Source organism: Nestor notabilis, unplaced genomic scaffold, assembly GCF_000696875.1.
Source record: "Nestor notabilis isolate BGI_N333 unplaced genomic scaffold, ASM69687v1 scaffold9177, whole genome shotgun sequence".
Lineage (NCBI taxonomy): Eukaryota > Metazoa > Chordata > Aves > Psittaciformes > Psittacidae > Nestor > Nestor notabilis.
The window spans coordinates 28,837-51,212 of record NW_009936880.1 but is presented as its reverse complement, the minus strand read 5'-3'; the positions used below and the strand labels follow the sequence as shown (position 1 = coordinate 51,212).

The following is a 22,376-nucleotide window of genomic DNA, read 5'->3' as shown; positions in this document are numbered from 1 at the left end:
AGGAAAACATTCAGAGTACATTGTGATTGCTCTTTTAATAGAATTACTTATTGAAGCAGAGATTTTAGGATAAGCAATTTGAATTAAAATGTCATAATCAAGAAAAACTCTGAATAGTTACTATGTGAACCCAGGCCTGGAATTAAATTTAAGAACCTGTGTGAAATTAAGCATAAGATTATTTGAAAGTAAATAACAGCCATTGGGCATGTACTACTCCCTATCTAGTCTCACTTGCAGTAATTCAATCTAGTTGCAGAAGCAAGATCATGCAACTCAAGTGTCCAGGATCATGTTATGAATATCAAATAAATAATATGAACCTGTATAAATAATTTGTACATTTGAATAGGTGATAAGCAGGCTGTGAAATTCTTTAATTAATACCCACAAAGAAAAGCTGCATTAGATACATTTAAGAAATAGAAAGTAAAATGTAAACACTAGATTGAATGAGGAAGATGATGGGCTCTAACATGAAGTTTATTTCCAGGTGCCTGGCTACTGAGTTCAAATATGGTCACCATATTTGTATCTTCTATCTCATTCTACTTAAGATGGTCTCACCAATGGTCTTGGGATGGGTTTTTGAGGTTTCTTTGATCCAAGATTTTTTAGGGCATTGTAGTACTTTTTCTGTTCCTCAGTCAAAAATAGATCTTTTCCACCTAAGTAATGGGAAAAAATACTGTTGTTCATCCGAAGTTTAAGCAGTCAACTAAATAAACAGCAACAAGTTTATGTAAAAACAAAAGTAAGTTACACTACAGCACGTTATGCCCAGTATATAAACTGGGAGGAGTTAAACGGAAGAGACCAATCACTGCTCAGGTCAGGCTGGGTGTTGGCAGTAGGTGGTGAGCAACTGTATTGTGCATCACTGCTGGTTATTTTTTTTTTTTTCCTTTCCCCTTTTAATTTTATATTCTCTCTGCTTGCTATTCCCCTCATTATTATTATTAGTAGTAGTAGTAGTAGTACATTTTAGTTATTAAACTGTTCTTATGTCAACCCATGACATTCTTTTGATTCTCCTCCCTATCCCGCCACAGAGGAGGGAAGGGTGAGGGCACTGACCGAGTGTCTGCATGGGACTTAGTTGCTTTAAAACCATAACAATGTCAAACTAACATTCACACAATTAAATTTGGATTACAAGAGACCCTGAATTAGCTCTTGTAGTACTTATCTTTTTCCTTTGTTGGTTGAAATTGCTGATAACCACTCCAATGAAGAGGTTCAGCATGAAGAAAGATCCAAAAATAATGAAAACCACAAAATATATATACATGCTTAAAAATGCTTCAAACTTTGGCTGTTCATCTATCTGTTAAAAAAAAAATAAAAAGTCAAACCAGAAAAATAATACCGGTAAAAATCAGATAATCACAAATTTATCATTTTCAATTTATAATAAAATATCTATTTCTACTCATTTAAACCATTATTTAGATGTGTAAGTAGAACTGTTTTGTTCTGTCTTCTTACTGTTTGTAAAGATAAATACGGAGATATATAGCCCAATCCATCTCTAGCAAATTCTTTAGTAATAAAGGAACAGTTCCAATCAGAAGTGATTCTGTGAATTTCCTACATAGAACAACAGCTCAGACTAAACATAATGGTGAACTGCCAACCCCTTGAATGCTATCTCAGACAAGAAGCAATTTTAAAAATCCAGCTCACTATGATCGGCCCTACAAGGAACAAGCTTTTTAATTAGCAGCTAATTCAATACACTGAAGAGTACAGTGCTCGAATGAATAAGGAAAATGCAAATAAATTTAAACATAGAAAAGTTAAAAGACACTGTACTAGCGAGAGAGTGAGAAACAGAACATGGAAATGGGAAAGAAATAGTAAGGGTATCACATATAGGGAAGAAAACCTCCAGAAATAACTGCTAAAGATGCATACACATTCCCTCCAAGATCTGAACTCTGTTCCCAAAGCAGACTTGTCCAAAACTTGCAGCCTCTTGCCCTCTGCATTCTTGATATAGTAAGTTTTAGTGTGGTATCACTCTATTTTGGCCAGTTTTCTCTTGTCTAAATTCCAGGTATTTAGTACTCCAGGGATTATTGTTTCATTGTGTAGTTTTATGCATTCATCTGCTTGTATTGCTGATATTGTAAGGCTGAAAAATGAATGGTTATGGATAGAAAAGGAAAGAAGGAAAGGGAAAAGAACTAAAATTTCATTTTAGTGTCATACCTCACGAGCATCCACTGCTGCATACATAATATCCATCCAACCTTTAAAAGTTGCCTGAAAAAAAAAATATTAATTTTTGTATATTTCCCGCTTATTGAAAAAGCAGTACAAGAGTCAGCCTAACTAGCAAATATATCCTCAAAGTGTGAAAACGATTTCTAAGAAAACAGCAGACAATTCCTTCCTGCAATTTTTAGCAGCTCTGCAGAATCATGGAACTCTTTGGAGAATATACAGCAATGAACTTCATTTAGAAAAGATAGAGGGTTAACAACCACTTTTAAAAATGTCTTTCTCTGTTTCTTGTGGTACTAGGGAGATCAAAAAATTAGCATCCCAGTACTTTGTGACTGAAAAATGATGTGAAGAAAATATAGAAATATAAACTGCATTGTGCTTTTTCTTTCTTATCCACTCTGAACTTTTACTAAAGAATAGAGTAACTTTACTAAAGAAGAGAGTAACTTTAAATCCCGTACCATGCAGACTATTTCAGGTTTGGTGTGTTAATCAAAATAAAAACAAAATTGAAAAGCCATGTAGCACAGTGCTTGATTTTAACACAAGGTTTCTTACATGTTCTTTAGGAAGAATTGAGCAGTTTATAAATAAAAAAAATATTTATGGATGTTAAAATCCCCCAATTTCAGTGAGATAAACAGAAGTGAAGTGGTATCACATGGTTGGGCTGCTGAACTCATTTCCTTGAAGAAAACAAAACTGAGCATGTTTTTATAGAACTTACCACTTGGAGGAGAGCCAAGTATCCCATCCCAACATTATCAAAGTTTACATCACTATTTGTCCATGTTCCGTTAAAGTGAGTACAATTATCTTTGTTATGAACTAAAGTGATATTTCCTTCTGTGAGTGTGCATTTCCAAAATTTTTTTCCAAGTAATTTTACTCCTGCAATGTTAAATAGGAGCCAGAAGACAACACAGACGAGCAAAACGTTCAAGATTGAGGGGATGGCTCCCAAGAGTGCATTCACAACAACCTTAAATAAATAAAATGAATGAAAAGAATGAATTATTTACATTCAGTAGAACACCTTCTTAGAAAACCACTTATGTTTTCTTCTTCTGTTTCTACTGCAGATTCTCACCCGTATAAAAACTAGTAGGTGAGAAACATAAAGCTGGCTTTCAGCTCAACTTCAAGCTTGTCTTTAACATGTAATTCTACATTATCTATCTTGCCTTTTTGAGGAAGCAAGTAAACCAGATGGCAATCAGAATTACCTTTGGGTAAAACAAATACATAAGATTCTGAGTCTGTAGTAGCTAAGGTATCTAAAAGTCAGGTACAGGGGAATGGGTTCACAGAATCACAGAATTATTGGGGTTGGACGGGACCTCTGGAGATCACCTAGTCCAACTTCCCTGCCAAGGCAGGACCACCTAGAGCAAGTTACACAGGAACGTATCCAAGTGGGCTTTGAATGTCTCCAGAGAGGGAGACTCTACAACCCTCCTAGGCAGTCTGTTCCAGTGCTCTGCCACCCTCAACGTAAAGAAGTTCTTCCTCATGTTGGACTGAAACTTCTTGTGTTTTAGTTTATGGCCGTTGCTCCTTGTCCTGTCACTGAGCACCGCTGAAGAGAGTCTGACACCATCCTCCTGGCACCCACCTTTGAGATATTTATATGCATTAATGAGATCTCTTCTCAGTCTTATCCAGACTAAACATGCCCAGCTCCTGCAATCTCTCCTCGCAAGAGAGTTGCTCCAGACCCCTAAACATCCTTGTGGCCCTCTGCTGGACCCTCTCTGGTAGTTCCTTGACTTTCTTGTACTGAGGAGCCCAGAACTGGACACAGTACTCTAGATGTGTCCTCACCAGGGTCAAGTACAGGGGTAGGATCACCTCCCTCGACCTGCTGGCCACACCCCAGGATGCTATTGGCCCTCCTGGCCACAAGGACACACTGCCAGCTCATAGTCAATTTACCATCCACCAATATTCTCAGGTCCTTCTCAACTGAACTGCTCTCTAGCAGGTCAGCCTCCAACCTGTACTGGTACTTGGAGTTCTCCCTCCCCAGGTGCACTGCCTTACATTTGCCCTTGTTGAACCTCATTAGGTTTCTCTCTGGCCACTTCTCCAGCCTATCAAGGACCTGCTGAATGGCAACACAGCTTTCAGGTGCGTCACCTATTCCCCCCAGCTTCATATGATCAAGAAGCTTGCTGAGGGTACACTCTAGCCTATTATTTACCATAATATCATAGATAACCCTTTCTTTTATCTTGGAGGCCATTTACAAGAGAACAACTTGCTCTGCATAACAAAATATCCCTCACCCAATAACCACTGGCAACTGCACACAGTACATAAAGCAGAAAGTTGTTTTGGTCAGCAGTCTTCCTTCATTTAGACTTGCTTGAGAACAAGGAAAATGCAAACCCATGGTAAGCAGTAAGCCTCTTCCAGAAATGGTACCAGTGAAAATGGGATTACAGCTTTTGGAGCTTGTGGTGGTGACATTAAGGGACCTGACACAAGCAGTGATAAGAACATGTAGTCGTGAATCCAGCACGTTAATGCTGAAAGGCAGGACCATGATTGTTGCCAGGTGGGAATTTGAGGACTATTATCTATTTTTTTTCACCATTCTTCAGCACTCTGTGAAGATCCCAACAATCTTTGCACATTGAACCTTGCAGTTCAGCCAATCCAAACCAGATATAACCAATATTTGAGACCACAATGGCTCTTCTCTCCCTCAGCCTTCTCATCATAGAAGACAATCAGGTTTGAGAGGCAAAAATTTCCCTTCCTAAAACCATGCTGGCTGTTTCTAAATAATTCCTTCTTGTCCTTAATGGCCTTTATCCCCACTGACTTTGAGATTCAGTTCACTTAGAGCAGCTTTTAAAATTGAGATAGAACAATCTCCTATTAAGAAAATCCCACACTTTAAGTTTGAAAGGATTGTTATCTTTCAGACCCACCCTGGAGAATCTGAAATGTGGCAGATGAGCCTGTCTAGATAACTACCAAGATGAAACTGGAAACAAGGAAAGATGTTCCAGTGTTCACATTACTATACAAAATGATTCCTTGCGGTAGCACATTGTAATTCGATTTCCTTATTTCATTTGTACTTATAAATTTCTGTGAAAGTGTTCGGTATTATTTCAGAATAACAGCCATAAATATAAGAAGACAATCTGAACCATCTTAATGCCATCAAGTCCCAAAACAGAGATTCAAGGTGTAATTTTCAGAAAATCTTCAAATGCAGCTATTAGAGAATATGCACACACACACCCCCAAAATCCTTACCTTTATCCCTTCAAATCTTGACAAAGCTCGGAGAGGTCTCAATGCTCTCAAAGTCCTGAGAGATTTCAGGGCGGTCCCAGAGGAACAAAGTGATGAGTCAGAAGCAGTATTCATTCCCCAGGAAACAAATGACAGCTGTGTTCATTGAATTGAAACTGATATTATTAAATTATATACAAAAATTTATTTTATTTGTGTCAGCATACAATCACAACCTGAATGGACCAGTATCTTTGACCACTAAGTCAAATGAAGAAAATATACATTCAAAGCTATCATAGGATAATTTTACTTTGGTATTTCCTAATATTTTAAAAATAATGGGATAATTCCATTCTAATTTGAAACACTCCTTTTTGGGTTTTTTTTTCTTCTAAAAACAGTTCCTGTATTTTTTTCAGAATGCTAGTATAACAACCAAATTGGTAACTATGGTAATTTCATACACTACAAGACCAGAAAGGATTGTCCAAATCAAATATTCCCGTTTTCTACATAGTTATTCTCAGAAGTGTATACAGTAATTCCTTATCAAAACTTAAGACGGTGGTGTGGAAATAAAAAATATTTCTAAAAATATAACCAATCTTTATTTTATTTTTTGGAAGAGAAAAAATGAACTGAAAACATTAGAAAATAGTTTCATTATTGTTTCAATAGTTAGGGGTTTTTTTTACTGTTCATGATTTGCCTCTTCCTTCTTATTTGAATTTGTTGTCTCATTGTCTAACCATTGGATATTTCCACACCTTTCCTCCATTGTGGACAGCACTGCTATTAATACTACAGAAATGTAATTGCTAAAAGTCACGCTATATATTCTTCATAAATAATCATGATATTAGATTTTTCTGTTGAAATTTCCTAGTACTTTACAACTTTCAATGCTAACTATTCAGAGGCTATCAAACAGCTACTTTGATGTTACCAGAAGTCAGCTGCTTAGATGTCCTTATTTTAGAATATTTAATTTCAGTATCTTCACAGTGTACTGTTGCCATATAAAACTGAAAAATATTTCAGTTTTGTATGGCAAGATTATGTTATTTAACTTTAAATTCAGAATAATTACGTATATATCCAACACTCCAATACCTCCACCTCGGTATTGATGATTTTAGCATTTCTCTTTACAGCTATAAAAACGATTGCTAGCACTTCTTTGATTGCAAAGCAAAACATATTTTCCTATGTCTTTAACTCACTGGTTAATTATTTTTCCAACAATACTTTTCAACTGCTTATGCCATCCAAATTTCTTCTCCTTTTAAGAAGCAACTCTGCTTTTTTCTGGTTTTAAATACCAGAGCTCTCAACAACTTTACATTTTTCTATTGTCTTAATTAAATTTATTACACGTTTATTTCTGATTGCTAATTGCACTCTCTCTCTCTCCACTTACATGTTTTTATAACCAACATTTTTTTGAGGACCACAATTTATGGTCTTCTATGACAGTGACACTAAATAAAATTTTCTTAATCAACTTCTGATTATTACTTAAAACTTCCATTTAAATCTGTCCTAACATTTCCTTTGATTGTAATTTTTTCCAGCTTTTGGAAACTGTCTTTTAGATTTGTGTTTATTCAAAACCAGTTTTTACATGCAGTTCTTCATATAAAAAATATCAAAATTCAATATGTAAGACAAGCTGAATATAGTACTTACACATACAATGATGAAGTCTAGCCAACACCAGGCATTTGTGAAATAACTGTGCAAACCATAAGCTACCCATTTCAGAAGTATCTCCATAAAAAAGATGTAGGCAAATATTTTATCAGCATACTCTAGGAGCATTTTCACTTTTTGTCTCTCCTGCAGATGAATATCTTCAAATGCCTGGAATTTCAGAATTCAGTTTTAAAACTGTTCATTAGTTTTATGGAATTTTTTTTAAATTCCACAGGAATACACAGTTTGGCTTATTATGACCATTTTATATTAAATTATGGGCAATCACCACTTAGTTGTATGCTTAGAAATAAAAACCCATATTGTAAAGTAAGTACAAACTCATTTTCAGATTGGTTGAAAAATCACACACTTTCAGATGTTTATACTCAACTCTTCTTCAAAAAATTATCTCATGAGGGTCAATTGTGGCTACCAAAAATCTTAGCTTCCTAAATTAGTGGATAATTTTGAAGGTATTAGTCTAAAATTCTTCACAATAAAGCTTGAATTAAACACATTAACCACTGTCTTTCAGACTTAGATCTTCCAAATGTGTCATCTTTAGTCAGCCTGCAGAGCTGTTATAAGGATATGAAAAAATATGACAAGCACTTTACCTGGAACTGTTAATTCTCAGAGTTTCACAATTTTTCACCTAAATCTTGACGTTATTTTGATGTCAGTAAGGGTTTTGGAAAATGCTTTATTGATTGCTGTAGTTTACATCATTGTTTGCTTGTGTTTAATATATTTGTTGCCTTGCTAATTTATTTTAAGGTTTTGATACTGCCATTCTATTCTCAATTCCTTTTAGCACCTTGCGTTGCTTCCTCACCAAGCCTCCAGCAATGTCTTCATTCTTCCTTTCGTACATTTCTCCCCCACCTTATAGCTCCTATTCCATTCAATTTCTCTTTTGCTTCCCGCATTTCTCATGATATATCCATCCACTTTCACTACCACCATTTCCCCCATGTCTGTCATTACTTTTACTTAAAATTTTTTGTTACGTAGACAGATCAGAAGCCACGATGTACCACACCTTTTCTGACCCTTTACTATCCCTAGATAAAAATTACTCAATCTCCTCTTGTCTTATTTTTCACACTCTGTCTCAAGAGCTGAAAGTGCCTCTAAAGCACATCAGGGCATTTAACAACTTGCCTTTCTTTAATCCATATTCAAATCTGTGCCCCCTTCTCTGAAAGTGCCTCTGCAGCTGCTAACTTTGTCTTCTTTCTTGCCATGAGACAAGTAAAAAAGTTGAAATGAGAAGTTTAAGAGTCTGTCTGTCTTCTCAGGAGGAATACACTATCTCACATCCTTGGGATGTCAGACCACATCTTTATTTATAGAAGAGCAAATGAAGTGTAGAAAGATCAATTAATCTGCCCAAAGTCACATGGCTGTAGTCTGTGTCAAAGAACAGGAACCAAACAGAGGGTGTCAAAACTTTAATCCACATCCAGTTTCAATCTACATCAGCTCTTCGCTTAACAGGTCCTTACCTGACTGAAATCTCTTATTCTGCTGCTATTTTTTTAATAAGATCGTGAATAGATAGCACCCTTTAAGGAAACAGTGGGCTGTGTTACATGACCCAGATGGTCCATAGACCTTCAGTTCAGGGGAGCACGGCAGCAAAGAAAACTCAATGGTTTTGCAAGCATTAGCTCAGCTATAGTGGCCCTTAACAGTTATAAGTTATCATCAGTGATATTAAACCATTACATGCTTCTAGCCAGAACACCTGAGTGTCCCTGTTATGTGTCTCCAATGCTCTGGGACAAGATGATTATTTAGGTATTGTAGCAGATCTGATTTGCTCCCCTGTATTTATGAAATGCTAAACCCAGTCTAAAAGGCCATCAGTAAGGGGAAGCAGGATCATAACCAGGTGTCTAGATCAAGTGAGACCTGAAACAATAAACTCCTGTAAAATCATTGATGTGTTTCCATTTTACATTCCCACCAAAAAAAGTACGGGCCACAGCTGTTCCTATGTATAGTTACCAACAAGCTGGTAGAACTTAGACACTCCTGCTCCACAGTGTAATGAAACAGTAATACCTCTTCTGGAGTTAAGTGGCCTTTAAAGCAGTGGTCAGTCGATTGTGCTACAGTTAGGAGAAATGTCTACAGAGCAGAGCTGTCACTGTATCCACAGGACTACTAATTTGGTTGTGGGTAATTGAGAGCTCCTGATATTCATGTACATAAGCCTATTTACCATTTTCTACCTTTTTTCTGATAACTAATATCGTGTTTTTCACCTTGACTACCTTGATTTCTATCTTCTAGTCAAATCATCCATTATTTAGGAGTGATGCTCTTTCAAACTCGTAACTTCCTTTGCTCTGAGCACTGAGCATTCTGCACATACTTTTCTATGCATTCTTTCTATGATCACTACCTCATTTGATTTACTTTCAAGCATGGACATGACTGATGGTATGGTGCTCCTTCATTCTAGTGATTCAGGAAATTCTATATCAGCAAAAAACTTTAAAAATAAACAGAAAATGGACAAGTCCCTTTTTGCAAGAGGACAACAGTATTTTAGGAATGTGAAAGTTCTTAACACTACAATGTATCTTCTATGAAAAGGAATTGCTATCGTTTTGTTATTTTGTGTTTGGATACCAAATAGCTTTGTGTTCAACTTAGTCACATCCTACAGTACATAAAATAATAACTCAGTTTCCTTCCTTACTTCAGTTTGGTTCCGTGTGAGTACAGAGGAGCTCTCATGGGAGACCCAGGGATTTCCCTTGGAGATTTTGCTACAGAAATTTTCAATCAAATGGTTCAAATCTATGGTTCAGTGGACAACCTAAACTTAATGCACACAGAACAGATTTTACTTGGAAAATTCTCTAATCCACCATATAGATCACTTACACAATAGTTGTTTATGTTCCTTTTGCACTATATAATGTTTAATTTAACAAATTATTTTCAGTAGACTTAGTGAATGTGCTTTCAAATCAGATAAAACCTCCATTATTCTTCAGTAAAAATGGATATAATCAGAGAGCAATGAAACATTAAGCCACCTACCACTTTACAGCCATCTTCATGATTCTGACCATCTTAATGTTTGGATTATTTTAAATCTAATTTACAAATTTACAAACTTTTACAAATTTACAAATTTACAAGTTTACAGATTTATAAACTTTACAGATTTAGAATTACTTGTATTTTTTTAAGCTTTCCTAATAAATTTCACTCCCTGGTTTAGCCTCCTAGTTAAGCACACAAGTGTGCAAGGAATCATGTTCCATGAATAGTGTGGATAAGGCTCTTAGTGACATAGTTTAGTGATGGTCTTGCAGTTCTGGGGTAATGGTTGGACTTAAAGGTCTTTTCCAACTTAGCTGATTCTATGAAGAACTATGGAGAAGACTATGATTCTGTATATTTAAATATCTTGTCCAAGTTGGGGAGACCTTATAACTTCTAAAGGACATGTTTATAATACTCTTGTCTCTCCTTGTGAGAGTAAAAGAATTAAATATAATGATATAATTTGCCTTTACTGACAACCATCTATTAAATATCTGAGAAATTAAATTAAATTTACCAGTGCTGCGCTGCTCAATATTATCATAAAAATTATAAAAAGTTCAAACCAGCTATGTTTAACAATTTTGCAGCAGGTTTTTCTAAAATTCCACCAAGTTCTGCCTGGAAACTTAGTGGTATCCACTGCACAACACGGGACACATTCAATACAACCTGAAACAGAAAGAAGAGCATATTGGTCCTGTGGAAAATATAGAGACATGGGATATTAAAAAAAAAATAAAAATGAGCTTCTACAGCCTATAGACACCTATTCATTTGGTGTCACCACAATACATAAAAGATTCTTACTTTCTGTAAAACAGTCCTTAGGTAGGTATGACTTCTTAGGCTGAGAAAAGGTCTCCAGCAGAATAACTGGATCCGCAGTGCTGGCTTCAGAATAGCTACCACCATCATATTTCTGCACAGGAGGGTAAAGAGGAGGATTCATTTGCTTTTCATTAATAAGGTTACCAGATTTAAATAAATTAACTTATCACACCCCCACACTTCCCCTCCACACACACAAAAAAAAATTAACAAAAAACTGCACCCTATAAATTATCCCAATGATCTTAATGTTGCTGAACTACCAAAATAAAATTACAAATAATAGGACAGAAAAGGTTAATCACTCCTCTCTGTTTCCATGGCTTTAATTTAATAAAGTATCTTCTAGTCATCTACACTGGACTTGCAGGAAGGAAAATATCTAGAAGACATTATATTATGCTACAGCTTTACTTCAGAGAAAACTCTGATTTCTTCATGACTATCCAATTCTTTTTTCATTTTCAGAGACACAAACCATGTCTCAAAAGGCTTGAAGACGGGAAGGCCTAGCAGGAAAGAGATGTATGTGTGGTCTACACACCTCAAAGAATTATTGTTACTGGTAGATAAACTACACACCTATAAAACTAAAGACAATAAGCAAAATAACTATGAAGAAAAAGGAATAAAGCAATCTATCAGCCATAAAGTATGAGTGCCCTGTATGAGATGGAAAGGGAAGGCAGGAGGATAGGGATAAGAATGAGAAGCCAGAAGAAGGGAGAACTGCTGCTGTTGACAGCCATGCTGTTCTACACTAACTTAAGGTCCTAGGGAATCATAGACAAAAATGTAATTACTTAAATTCATGAGCATTTTAATATTTTTAATATAAATATAATTAATATATAAAATAAAATAATGTATAACAAGTAAAACTTCTGCCCACTTTTTCTAAAACCAAAAAATACTAAAGTGGATTGACATTTGGAGGTAGTAATACAGAAAGTTGCTGGATCATTGGAGTCAAGCCATAATTCTTCACCTTTCTTAATGTGGAGCTGTTGTATTAGAATAAACTAAGCTTCGAGACCAGAAAAACTATGTCTTTTTGGGGAACAGTTTCTAGAGAAAAAATTTTTGCATGCAAGGCTGACAGCAAACAGAATTATCTGTAAAAATGAATAGTATGTAACACATATTTAAAGCAAGTGTGTTTCTTGATTAATTTCTGTTTACTTATTTTGTACAAAATAATATGCTAAATTACATTGTCAGCCATGGCCGTTTCTGAGAGACAAACCTCCATGCTTTAAACTGTTATTGCCTCTAGAAAACCCCAGCTTAACCTGTCATTGCTGAACGGGAGAACCACTGTGACAATTTTTCTCTCTAGCATATTCTGCAAGGTGATAAAATTTATAATTACCTCTTTTTGCTCTTTCTTTTGGTGTGTTTCTGGAAAACAACTTAAAGTTTCAGAAGTCCCAGAAGTCTGACTGAAGCTACTCGAATTCCGGCACTTCTCTCTACGTCTTAACCTGTCTCCCTGCATAAAATAATGCAAAACAGTTCACTTTCCACATTTTTCTTCCTGACAGTCATTCTTAAAAGTAAAAAATCTTTAATAGAATCTAAAGCATAAATCTAAAGAATCTAAAGACAAAATTCAGCATGTTTGTCTTTTTACAGATAATTAAATTATATCCATAAAGGCATGTAAAAGAATGGTTTCTTCAATTTCAAATACTGTGTTCCTGTACTTATACTGTGGAAATGTACCATTCCTCAAGATCTACATTGATGTATTGATGTATTCCTGTATCCAAATCACTAAGTTTAGATGGACTGGCTCAGCAGTAACCTTTTCAGCTGGACCCCAAGAATCTCCTCATCTTTCTAGTTACACAGAGAAGAGCTAAGTGATCCCAACCAGCTCTCAGTCAGTCCTGTGCTGGTTTTGGCTGGGGTAGAGTTAATTTTCTTCACAGTAACTACTACGGGGCTGTGTTTGGAATTTGTGCTGGAAACACTGCTAATAACACAGGGATTTGTTCATTATTGCTGAGCAGTTACTATACAGAGTCAAAGATCTTTTCTGCTCCTCACTCCACCAGCAAGGATGCCGGGGGTGCACAAAGAGTTGGGAGTGGACACAGCTGGGACAGCTGACCCCAACTGACCCAAGGAATATTCCATAGCATATAGCACAATGCTCAGCTTATAAAGCTGGGGAAGAAGAAGGAGAAAGGGGGGATATTTGGAGTGATGGTGTTTGTCTTCCCTGCTCTCCTGGAGATGGCTGAACATCCACCTGCTGCTAGGAAGTGGTGAATGAATTCCTTGTTTTGCTTTGCCTGTGTGGCTGGCTTTTGCTTTACCTATTAAACTGTATTTGTCTCAATCTATTAGTTTTCTCACATTCTTTCATCCAAGCAGAGGGGGAGTGAGTGAGTGGCTGTGTGGTGCTTAGTTGCTGTCTGGGGTTAAACCACAACAGGTTAATAATTTTTTGTTCACCTTCTGACAAAAGATTGTAGGGAAGGTATACTGAAGTCTGCTACTTCTTATTACAACTGCCTGTGAATAAGGCAGGCTTCTGAAAGAAATTAGCTAGAGGTCCTTTTTTGCTAATCTGAGCTGAAACTACTATTGGGTGTTTCATACACAGCTGCAGTACTGTCAGTGGGCTAAAAGGTATCACCCTTACCGTCTACAGGCAAACATATTTACACAGGAATAAGAATCTCAGAGGATGACCCAATGATTTTGAACTAAAATGTATTCATGCATGTTTAGTGCCTTTTAAGATACCTGGGTGATATCTAAGACATACACATGGCACGTTAAATAGAATACAGGATCTACAGAAACTGACAGTCACCTTTTTGGAGATTCATTTAGAAGCTGTATGACCCAACCTAGCACCTCAAAATGCACTTGACATCTATAAGGCAAGTAGCATGTGGAATCTTGAAATTCAGGTATCTAAATGGAGTAATCTAATTGTGGCTGATAACTAGTGTCATCTGAGGTGTTTCTACACATCCCTGGCCTCCAGATGCCAATGAAAGTTCCTATAGCTTCTGTATCTTATTTGTCAGTCCCACGTGGGTGTGACAGACACCTCAAGTATCTCAAATATTTCTAAATGCCTGCATACAGGCAAATGAATTGCACTGTTTTATCATGGCAATATAAACACTTGAGCTTTTACCTGCCCGACACAAAAAAACAGAGATATAAAGAGGAGTCCAAAGTATCATAGAAGTGAATAGGCAATTAATAAAAAATTAAGAAATTAATTTTTTAAGGTGAAGCTTTTATTTGCTTTGCCTCTGGACTCTATGCAACTGCGAAGCAACATAAAAATAATACGAGAGTACTGTCCTCCAAAAATTCCAGGTGCCATCTCTAAGGCAAAGGAGACTGTCTGTCTTGATCAAACTTCATTTAGCAATTGACAACCATAAATGGAAGCAAAACAGGCAAAAGCAGAATGATGGCTATCAATGAGGAGAATGATGGAAAAGTGAATATTCCACATCTCTCATTAAATAACTAAAACTATTTTGGTCTATTTTGCAGCTATTAGAAGAACAAAGAAAGTAAAATGACAGAAATGACAGAAGGGATAACATTTACAGTTGAGCCTTCAAGATCATACTTATAGATGCAAGTAACAATAATTTTTCAAATATTAATATTCCCTACCTGGTTTTTGTATTCTATTTCTGTGCATACACTGTGCTCATCACCACCTTCATCCATGTAAGTCTCTGCTACTGCAATGGGAACACAGGTACTATGACTGGTTAAAAATTCTTCGTCTTTCCTTGTCACTGAGCAATTCTCTTCAGTATTGTAATATCTCATGTCAAAGCAGATGTTGTCCATATCCTTTCTGACATCTGTCATGGCATAGTCATTTTCCTCTATGTCTTTGGCAGAAATTTTCACTAAAGTCTTCTTTTTGGTTGTTGTTTTGAGGCTTCTTTTCATTATTTTGCCACAATGACCCAAAATTCTGTCTTTCACAGACCGCAGGCCCTTGTGAATCTGCACAATGGTAATCTGACTTTTGGTCATTTGTCCAGGTTCCTCTTGTTCCATTGAGGAGTCAGTATTGAACGAATTCAGCAGCAAGGCAATGAATAGGTTGAGCACCTTAAAATAGTTAAAGTAAGTTGGAGACGCTACTGCTAACAGAAAAGGCATTTCAGAAAACCTTCCTTAGATAAAAAAATCTCAGTCTTGCTTTCATCAACCACTGCAATGAAATCATTTACTATTATACTGAAATATTAATATAGTATAATATGGCTCCTTCTGGAAGGAAGGGCAAGAACAAAAAGAAGGACATGAGGGTTTGGGTCTAGCAAATATATTTTCACGTGGTCTGATGTCCATAATGTCTACAAGGAGGTAGAAAAACAGCAAGCAAAGATAAATTTTTGTAACACCACCATCAAAAAGGATCTGGTATGCACCAACAAATCCAGCAGATGAAAAAGATTTTGTCTTCCAGTATATATACACTAGCTCCAGTATATGGCACACAAGCCAGAAAATCTGGGGTCTTTAAACTTTAGACAATATAAGGATAAATTGGTAAGCATTAAAAGCACCGAATAATTTGGTTATTTGATCCTAGTAACACAAAAGATGAAAAAATCAGAGACCAAATCATAAAAGCACTGCACTTCTATACTCTGGGTAGAATAAACAATTTTATTTTGCTTAACGGCTACCTCTTGTGTGAGAAAGAGAAAGACAGGGGAAAAAGAAAAAAAATCAGAAGAAAAACTTATATTAAGTAACATACAGAAAAAAGAATACTGTGAATACTCTTCAAATAATAAAGTTTGCGTTGGAAAAAAAGATGCTGGTTTAATTGGATGCATTCAGAATGGACTGAAAAATAGCTTGAAACTCACCACCAGGTTTCCTATGACCAGGACTAGCAAGAAAATGGGAAGACATAGCCCTTTTCCAGCCACTTCCATACATTCCCACATGGTTTCAATCCATTCTCCACATAATATTCGGAATATGATCAGGAATGAATGACAAAAATCCTCCATATGCCAGCGTAACTGCTTATCAGTGCTTATTTTTAAAGCATGTTTTCTATAGTAAGTGCCTAAAACCTGCTTTCCTACTACAGCAAAAATAAATACAGTGATAATCAAAACCAGAGTGAGGTTACCCAGAGCACCAACTGAGTTTAGAATTATTTTCATAAGAGTATTTAAGGCTGGCCAGAACTTTGCCAATTTGAAGATCCTGAGCTGTAAGTAAAACACAAGAGAACAAGGTGAGTGGCAAACACTGCATAGATAGCATAGCACAAATAAAAACCAGACCCTGCATTTATCATGCTGGCTTTACTTCAGGAACACCACCATAACTTTTCCCCCAAACAAAGGTTTGTATTTGTTCCAATGCAAAACACTGCGCTTCAGCTCAGATAGTTAATTTTACTAAGAACAGACAACTGCCAAAGGAAGCTCTCAAATTGTTTGAGCTAAGTTATATAGGAGCACCTGTAAGTCTATTAGTATTAATAGCAATAATGATAATAGCAATATTATTCAAGTGGCTAATAGGTATTTGGATGAGGCTTAAGAAATGACTGCATTTTGGACTAAATCAAAAGTATCAGAAAAATTGAAAAAATATCTTTTTCTACCTTTTACACAACTGACTTAAAACTGATCTGAAAAGCCAGTTGGGATCTATTCTATGCATTCTTATGAGTAAAAAGGACACTTCTAGTTACATTAGCATTAGGGCTGCTTCAATCTTTCAGTCATTATACACAAGATGAAACAGAATTCAACTGAATTTCTAGAGTGATGGCTCTGCAAAGCTATGAAGAATGTTATAAATATTTAGGAAATATAGCACTCTAAATACATATTAAGGATGCAAACAAAAACATATCATTATACATAGACATCTCAGACATACTCCTCCTGTTCCCTAACATGGAAGAAAGCCTTGAGAAGACCTCAAGGCCAAGATCTAAGCCTTGAGGAAAGCTATGTTATTTTATAAATCTCAACTCAAAAGGAAAAGCTGTGAGGGAACCTTTGCTATCCCTAAGCTCAGATAATACCTTTTCCTAATTGAAGATCTGAAATGTAGATGAGCAGTGCCACTGTACAGACCTAACAGAAAGCCAGTGAACTCTCTGCTATGTCAAATCTTCAAAGGAGCACACTGTGCCACAGGACAGGCTGAGAAAGTGGGGCTGTTCAGCCTGGAGAAAAGAAGGCTGCGTGGAGACCTCGTAGCAGCCTTCCAGTGTCTGAAGGGGGTCTATAAGGATGCTGGGGAGGGACTCTTCATTAGGGACTGTAGCGGTAGGACAAGGGGTAATGGCTTCAAATTTAGACAGGGGAAGTTTAGACTAGATATGAGGAAGAAATTCTTTACAGTGAGGGTGGTGAGGCACTGGAATGGGTTGCCCAAGGAAGTTGTGAATGCTCCATCCCTGGCGGTGTTCAAGGCCAGGTTGGATAAAGCCTTGGGCGACATGATTTAGTGTGTGGTGTCCCTGCTCATGGCAGGGAGGTTGGAACTAGATGATCTTAAGGTCCTTTCCAACCCAAACCATTCTATGATTCTATAATTCTATGATTTGTAGTATGCAACATACACAGTATAATAATCATACTGAATGTATTTGTTAATATTCATTTAATATCCACTTTCATTAAATATTCACAGTGGCTTGCTATTTACTAACAAAGAGAAGTAATATAACAGTCTCATCAGTAAAATAATTTGAGGGCATTTCACTGTAATCTTTCACAAATCTACATAACATATATGTAAAAAAAGAATAAAGAAATAATTACCAGCCTGAAATATGACAGATTTTCTTTAAAGCTTATTAGGTCAGTCATAACAACTATGCTATCAAAAATATTCCACTTTCGCTGAAAGTAGTTGTAAGGATCAAGAGCAATGATTTTCAAGATCATCTCTGCAGTAAAAATCAGGGTGAAGACCTGGAAAGAGGAAAAAGAAATCCAGCAAAAAGTCACTGAAAAAGTATGTTTCCTTATGGGATTTTCCAAATATAAATATGGGGTCATGCCTTCATATTCACTCTAAGATAGACCTAACTTACCCGGTCAATTCTAGAAATTATTTTTTGGTAATCAGAGTTCACGCCAGGCTGCTCCAAAGCCATGAATAAGGTATTCACGATAATACAAAACATGATCAAGAGATCAGCAGATGGATCCAAAATTACCAATTTCACCTTCTCTTTGACTGCTCTCCAGAATGGACAACAATTCCAAATTAGACACTTTTGAGCAAGATGTTTCCATTGAGAAGGGCATTTAATTTTTGACTTCTGCATTTCTAAATGACAAAGAGGTAAGTGACATACAGATAATCTTATGTGGAATATTACAGCATAAAGAAAAAGACAATCATTCACCGAAATGTTTGAAAAGAAAAATCATGTGAGCAAAATGGCATCATTGGAAGAAAAACAGTTTCACTCATTCTACACAAACAAATTATAGGCTCTTTGAAGGTCACTATCAACAAATCTCATAATTAAAGAAACAGGTGATATTACCCACCTCTTCATACATTTATTATATTATTGAAGGATGATAAAGGATCTGTATTAAGGAGAAATTACTGTCTTTGGAAACTGTCAGTTTTTCTGTGAGTTGCATCTATGCAGTCACAGATGCAGCATGGGTTGAAGAAAAGTCCAGGATAAAATGAAGAAGGGTGTTCCCCATATCTTGATGTCCCATTGTTGAGGATATGCTTATATGATAAGTTAGAAGGGACCTCAGATCTCTAGTGCAACCCCCTTCTCAATGCAGGGTCAGCTATGAAGGCAGAGACGCATAAGTCGTTCCTCTGCCATGGTGAAAGCTTCCACTTAGAGTTTTAAACTCTCTTCTTTCAATTCATGTCTGTTCCTTCATTTTCGACTGTGCACCATTGTGAAGAGCCTGGCTTCATCTTCTTAAGAATGTCTTCCTACACACTGGAAGGCTGATATTAACTTCCCCTCAAAGCTTTCTCTCTGGGCTGAACCAGCCCAGCACTGGGCAACTGCTTCAGTGCCTGGCTTGGCAGCCCTCTACTGAACTGAATGCATTTCTTGTACTGGGGAGATTGAGGGGCAAACTGGGCATAGTATGTGGTCTAACAAGTGCTTAATAAAGGGCAATAATCACTTTTCCCCACTATACTCCTTTTAATAAAGTCTAGGATACTGTTAGCTATTGCTGCTGAAAGGGCATGTTGCATGCTCAGCTCACTGCCCACAAGGACCCAGAGGGCCTTTTCTGTAGAGCTGCTTCCCAGCCAGCCAGCTCACAGCCTGTATTGTTGTGAAAGGTTCTTGCAGATATGTAGAAGTTTACATTTGCTCTGGTTGAATTTTCATAAGGTTCCTGTTGGCCCATTCCTCCAGCCTGTCTAAGTCCCTCCAGATGGCAGCTCTTACCTCCAGTGCATCAAGAGTTCCCCCCCAATTTGGTGTCATTTGTGAAATTCAAGATCAAGCCCTCTGTTGCCTCCTCCAGGTCACTTAGGAAAAGGTGGGTCTGAGGGCACACCCCTGTGGTACTCCACTTATTACCTGCCTCCAGGTAGAATACAGCCTATTGACCAGACACTTGAAGCCCAAACATCCAACCATTTTTTTTGGCCAGCTGGTTGCCCACCCTTGCAGATCCTTACACCCTAACTTGAAAGAAAAAGTTCTGTGCAAAACAGTGTTGTAAGCATTGCTAAAGTCAAGGTAAACAAAAATGTTGCTCTCATCCACAAACCCCATTCATTTTACTGTACAGGGCAATCAATTTGGCCAGGTACAACCTTTGGTAATTGTAAGTAACAGTTACAGATATGTGATATGAGAACATTTACTTTACTGAAATGTACATTTAATTGCAGCATAATTTGCCCTAGTGACTTTTAAAATAATGCTGTCTGTTTGTGACATTTTCATCTCTTAGTTTAAGTTACACAATCACCGTAGGAAAATCACTAAAGAATGACTTACGCAAATTACCTGAAATAACAGTGGCTGCACTCATTAACCTTTGTCTTTGAAAAGGATCGTTAACAGAGTCCACTGACAATTCATAGGACAGCAGTATCTGCCTCTGGTTAGAAAGACAACAGAAGATAATATAACAAAGGAATATGAGGAAATGGCAATTATAAATAAAATTATGTCCAGCATAAGATCAATATGGATTTTTAAATACGCATTTTTATGAAGCCTTACCTTGCTGGAAGGATGTAAAACAAAACAATACAACAATACCATGTATTTGCTTTTGAAGGTGTCGTGGTGTGTTCTACCCCCCAACCCTTTATTTCCCGACTCTGCTTAAGTGATAGCTATCAGTGGTGGTGGTAATGGATATGTCTGGGAAAGGCAAAGGACATTTCATCAAAACCAGAAATATTTTACAAGTTGTTTCCTTCTGAAAATATTTAACAACTATAATAATGCCATTATATAAGTAGTGCTGGGCTCTTGGTAACATGATAGTAAGGACTGTCCATGAGATATATGGTATTTTGCCAGAGTCAAAGGTACTGTAAAAAAATCCCAAGATTAGGAAAAGTAAGAATTTCAAGTCTTAAGAGCAGTTTCTTAATGGATTTAGAAAGGAGTGATGAGCAGGGGAGCCAGAAGTCACAGCTGTAATCAAGATGTGAAACAGCACACGTGGGATTCAGCCTGATATTCAAACATCCACATTTAATTTGTTCATGTGAACAATGCAGCTAAAATCTGCTTTATTATAATTGATGCTATATATATATATATATTTATATATGCAAGTTTGATTCACTTCAGCCTAAGCATCTGAAGCCATTTGAGACTGTCTATTTAGACATTTGGTATCTGAGACATCCACAGTCTCAGACCAAACAGACGTGACACGTCATATCTGTACCCTTCTGTAGGGTAGGTGGAGGCCAAGTAAGACACTCTAGGAAACCTCTAATGCCACTAGAGATTGATTTGTGACCCAAAAATTCAAATCTATAGTCGACTCTGGGAGTTTAGATCCTAAATCACGTGTTGACACCTGCAAACAAAAACCTGGAGCACAATCCAGTTGCCTAAATCTAGAAATTTAGTAACATTTGAGATTCCGTAATGTGTTTGAGATATCCACACAGTGCTGGAACATGTGCCACAGACACCAGAGATACCAGAATATCCAAGCTTCCCAAGAATATCTGAAATGGCACTAGATGATTATCGTTACACAAGTGAATCAGGCCCCTAACATTAGAAATCTTCATACTGAACTAAATCCAGCCCCAAATATTCAGGCCAGAGAATTAGCTGTGTGTACAAAAAAAGAGAATGGTTAGGTTGTTAGGGAAATTCTAAAACTTGCAGGATTTTATACATTTATTTATGCAGCACAATAGAGATGCCAACAGATCTTACCATAGCTCTAAGTGTAGAGGTCTATAATGCGTCATAACTATGCTACTGATGGCCACTTCAAACTTCCCTTTCAAGTCCATATAGTGCTGTCTCCCTCTGGTGCCAAAACCTAACTTTCAGATTGCTTTAAAAAACAAGTTAATCTGATGCATGCAAGAAGGGGGGGAAGAAAAAAAAAAAAAAAAAAGGAGAAAAAAAGAGGGAAAAGATTTCAAATAAAGAAAGCTTTTCTGCTCATCTAATTGTCATACCATGTGCAAGTCTAATGAATCTATCTTCTATTTCAAATACTTACAAGCTTCTTGTGGCAGTGATCAGGCTGTGCCTGAAATATATGCTCATCTTTGTCATTATGACTTAAAATTGAACTTTTTCTTAAAACAGGTTTTTCTTTCTTCATCTCTTTTTCTTCTGAATTTTTCAAGTCATCAGACATTTCAGATCTGACGTCTAAGGCCTTATTACCTTCTCCCACAGCCAACATCTGTAAAAGAATCAGCAAAAGATCTGTCTATTAATACAAGGCAAATGTCAATGCATGGACTAGGATCATATATAGTTTAATTATTATGTTATCTGAATGCTCTACACCGACGATTTCTACTTTTCAAATATTAAACTGCTATGAAAAGATAGGAGTACAAAATGCTATTTACAATACTGAAAGATAAAGGGGGGTTACTGTAATTAAAGTCTGTCTTTGCCACTTTAGATATTGTATTTTGTATCTGAATTACAGAATGCTTCGGTGTATCCTCTTACTATCCTTTTCCTGCTTTGGAAAGGACCTTGAGCCCAAAGACAACAGAAGACTAAGGGCTCAAACTAAATCTGAAAGTGTTAAACTTTTCTTAATTACTAATCCTGTTGAATGAAA

The 22,376-nt window shown here is 36.7% G+C and overlaps 1 protein-coding gene across 1 annotated transcript in view; it reads right to left on the bottom strand.

Moving 5' to 3' along the window:
• LOC104408841 (sodium channel protein type 5 subunit alpha-like) overlaps window positions 1-22,376 on the bottom strand; it is a 41,162-nt gene that overhangs the window by 3,074 nt on the left and 15,712 nt on the right. Inside the window, exons 10-23 of the mRNA XM_010018565.1 lie at window positions 20,084-20,186; window positions 18,170-18,408; window positions 17,895-18,047; window positions 15,966-16,319; window positions 14,743-15,195; window positions 12,458-12,577; window positions 11,065-11,176; window positions 10,772-10,926; window positions 7,177-7,350; window positions 5,506-5,640; window positions 2,960-3,214; window positions 2,215-2,268; window positions 1,186-1,327; window positions 568-668 (exon numbers count right to left, since the gene is read on the bottom strand). Of these exons, the coding sequence (XP_010016867.1) occupies window positions 568-668; window positions 1,186-1,327; window positions 2,215-2,268; window positions 2,960-3,214; window positions 5,506-5,640; window positions 7,177-7,350; window positions 10,772-10,926; window positions 11,065-11,176; window positions 12,458-12,577; window positions 14,743-15,195; window positions 15,966-16,319; window positions 17,895-18,047; window positions 18,170-18,408; window positions 20,084-20,186 (2,550 nt within the window). The remainder of the gene's footprint in view (window positions 1-567; window positions 669-1,185; window positions 1,328-2,214; window positions 2,269-2,959; window positions 3,215-5,505; window positions 5,641-7,176; window positions 7,351-10,771; window positions 10,927-11,064; window positions 11,177-12,457; window positions 12,578-14,742; window positions 15,196-15,965; window positions 16,320-17,894; window positions 18,048-18,169; window positions 18,409-20,083; window positions 20,187-22,376) is intronic.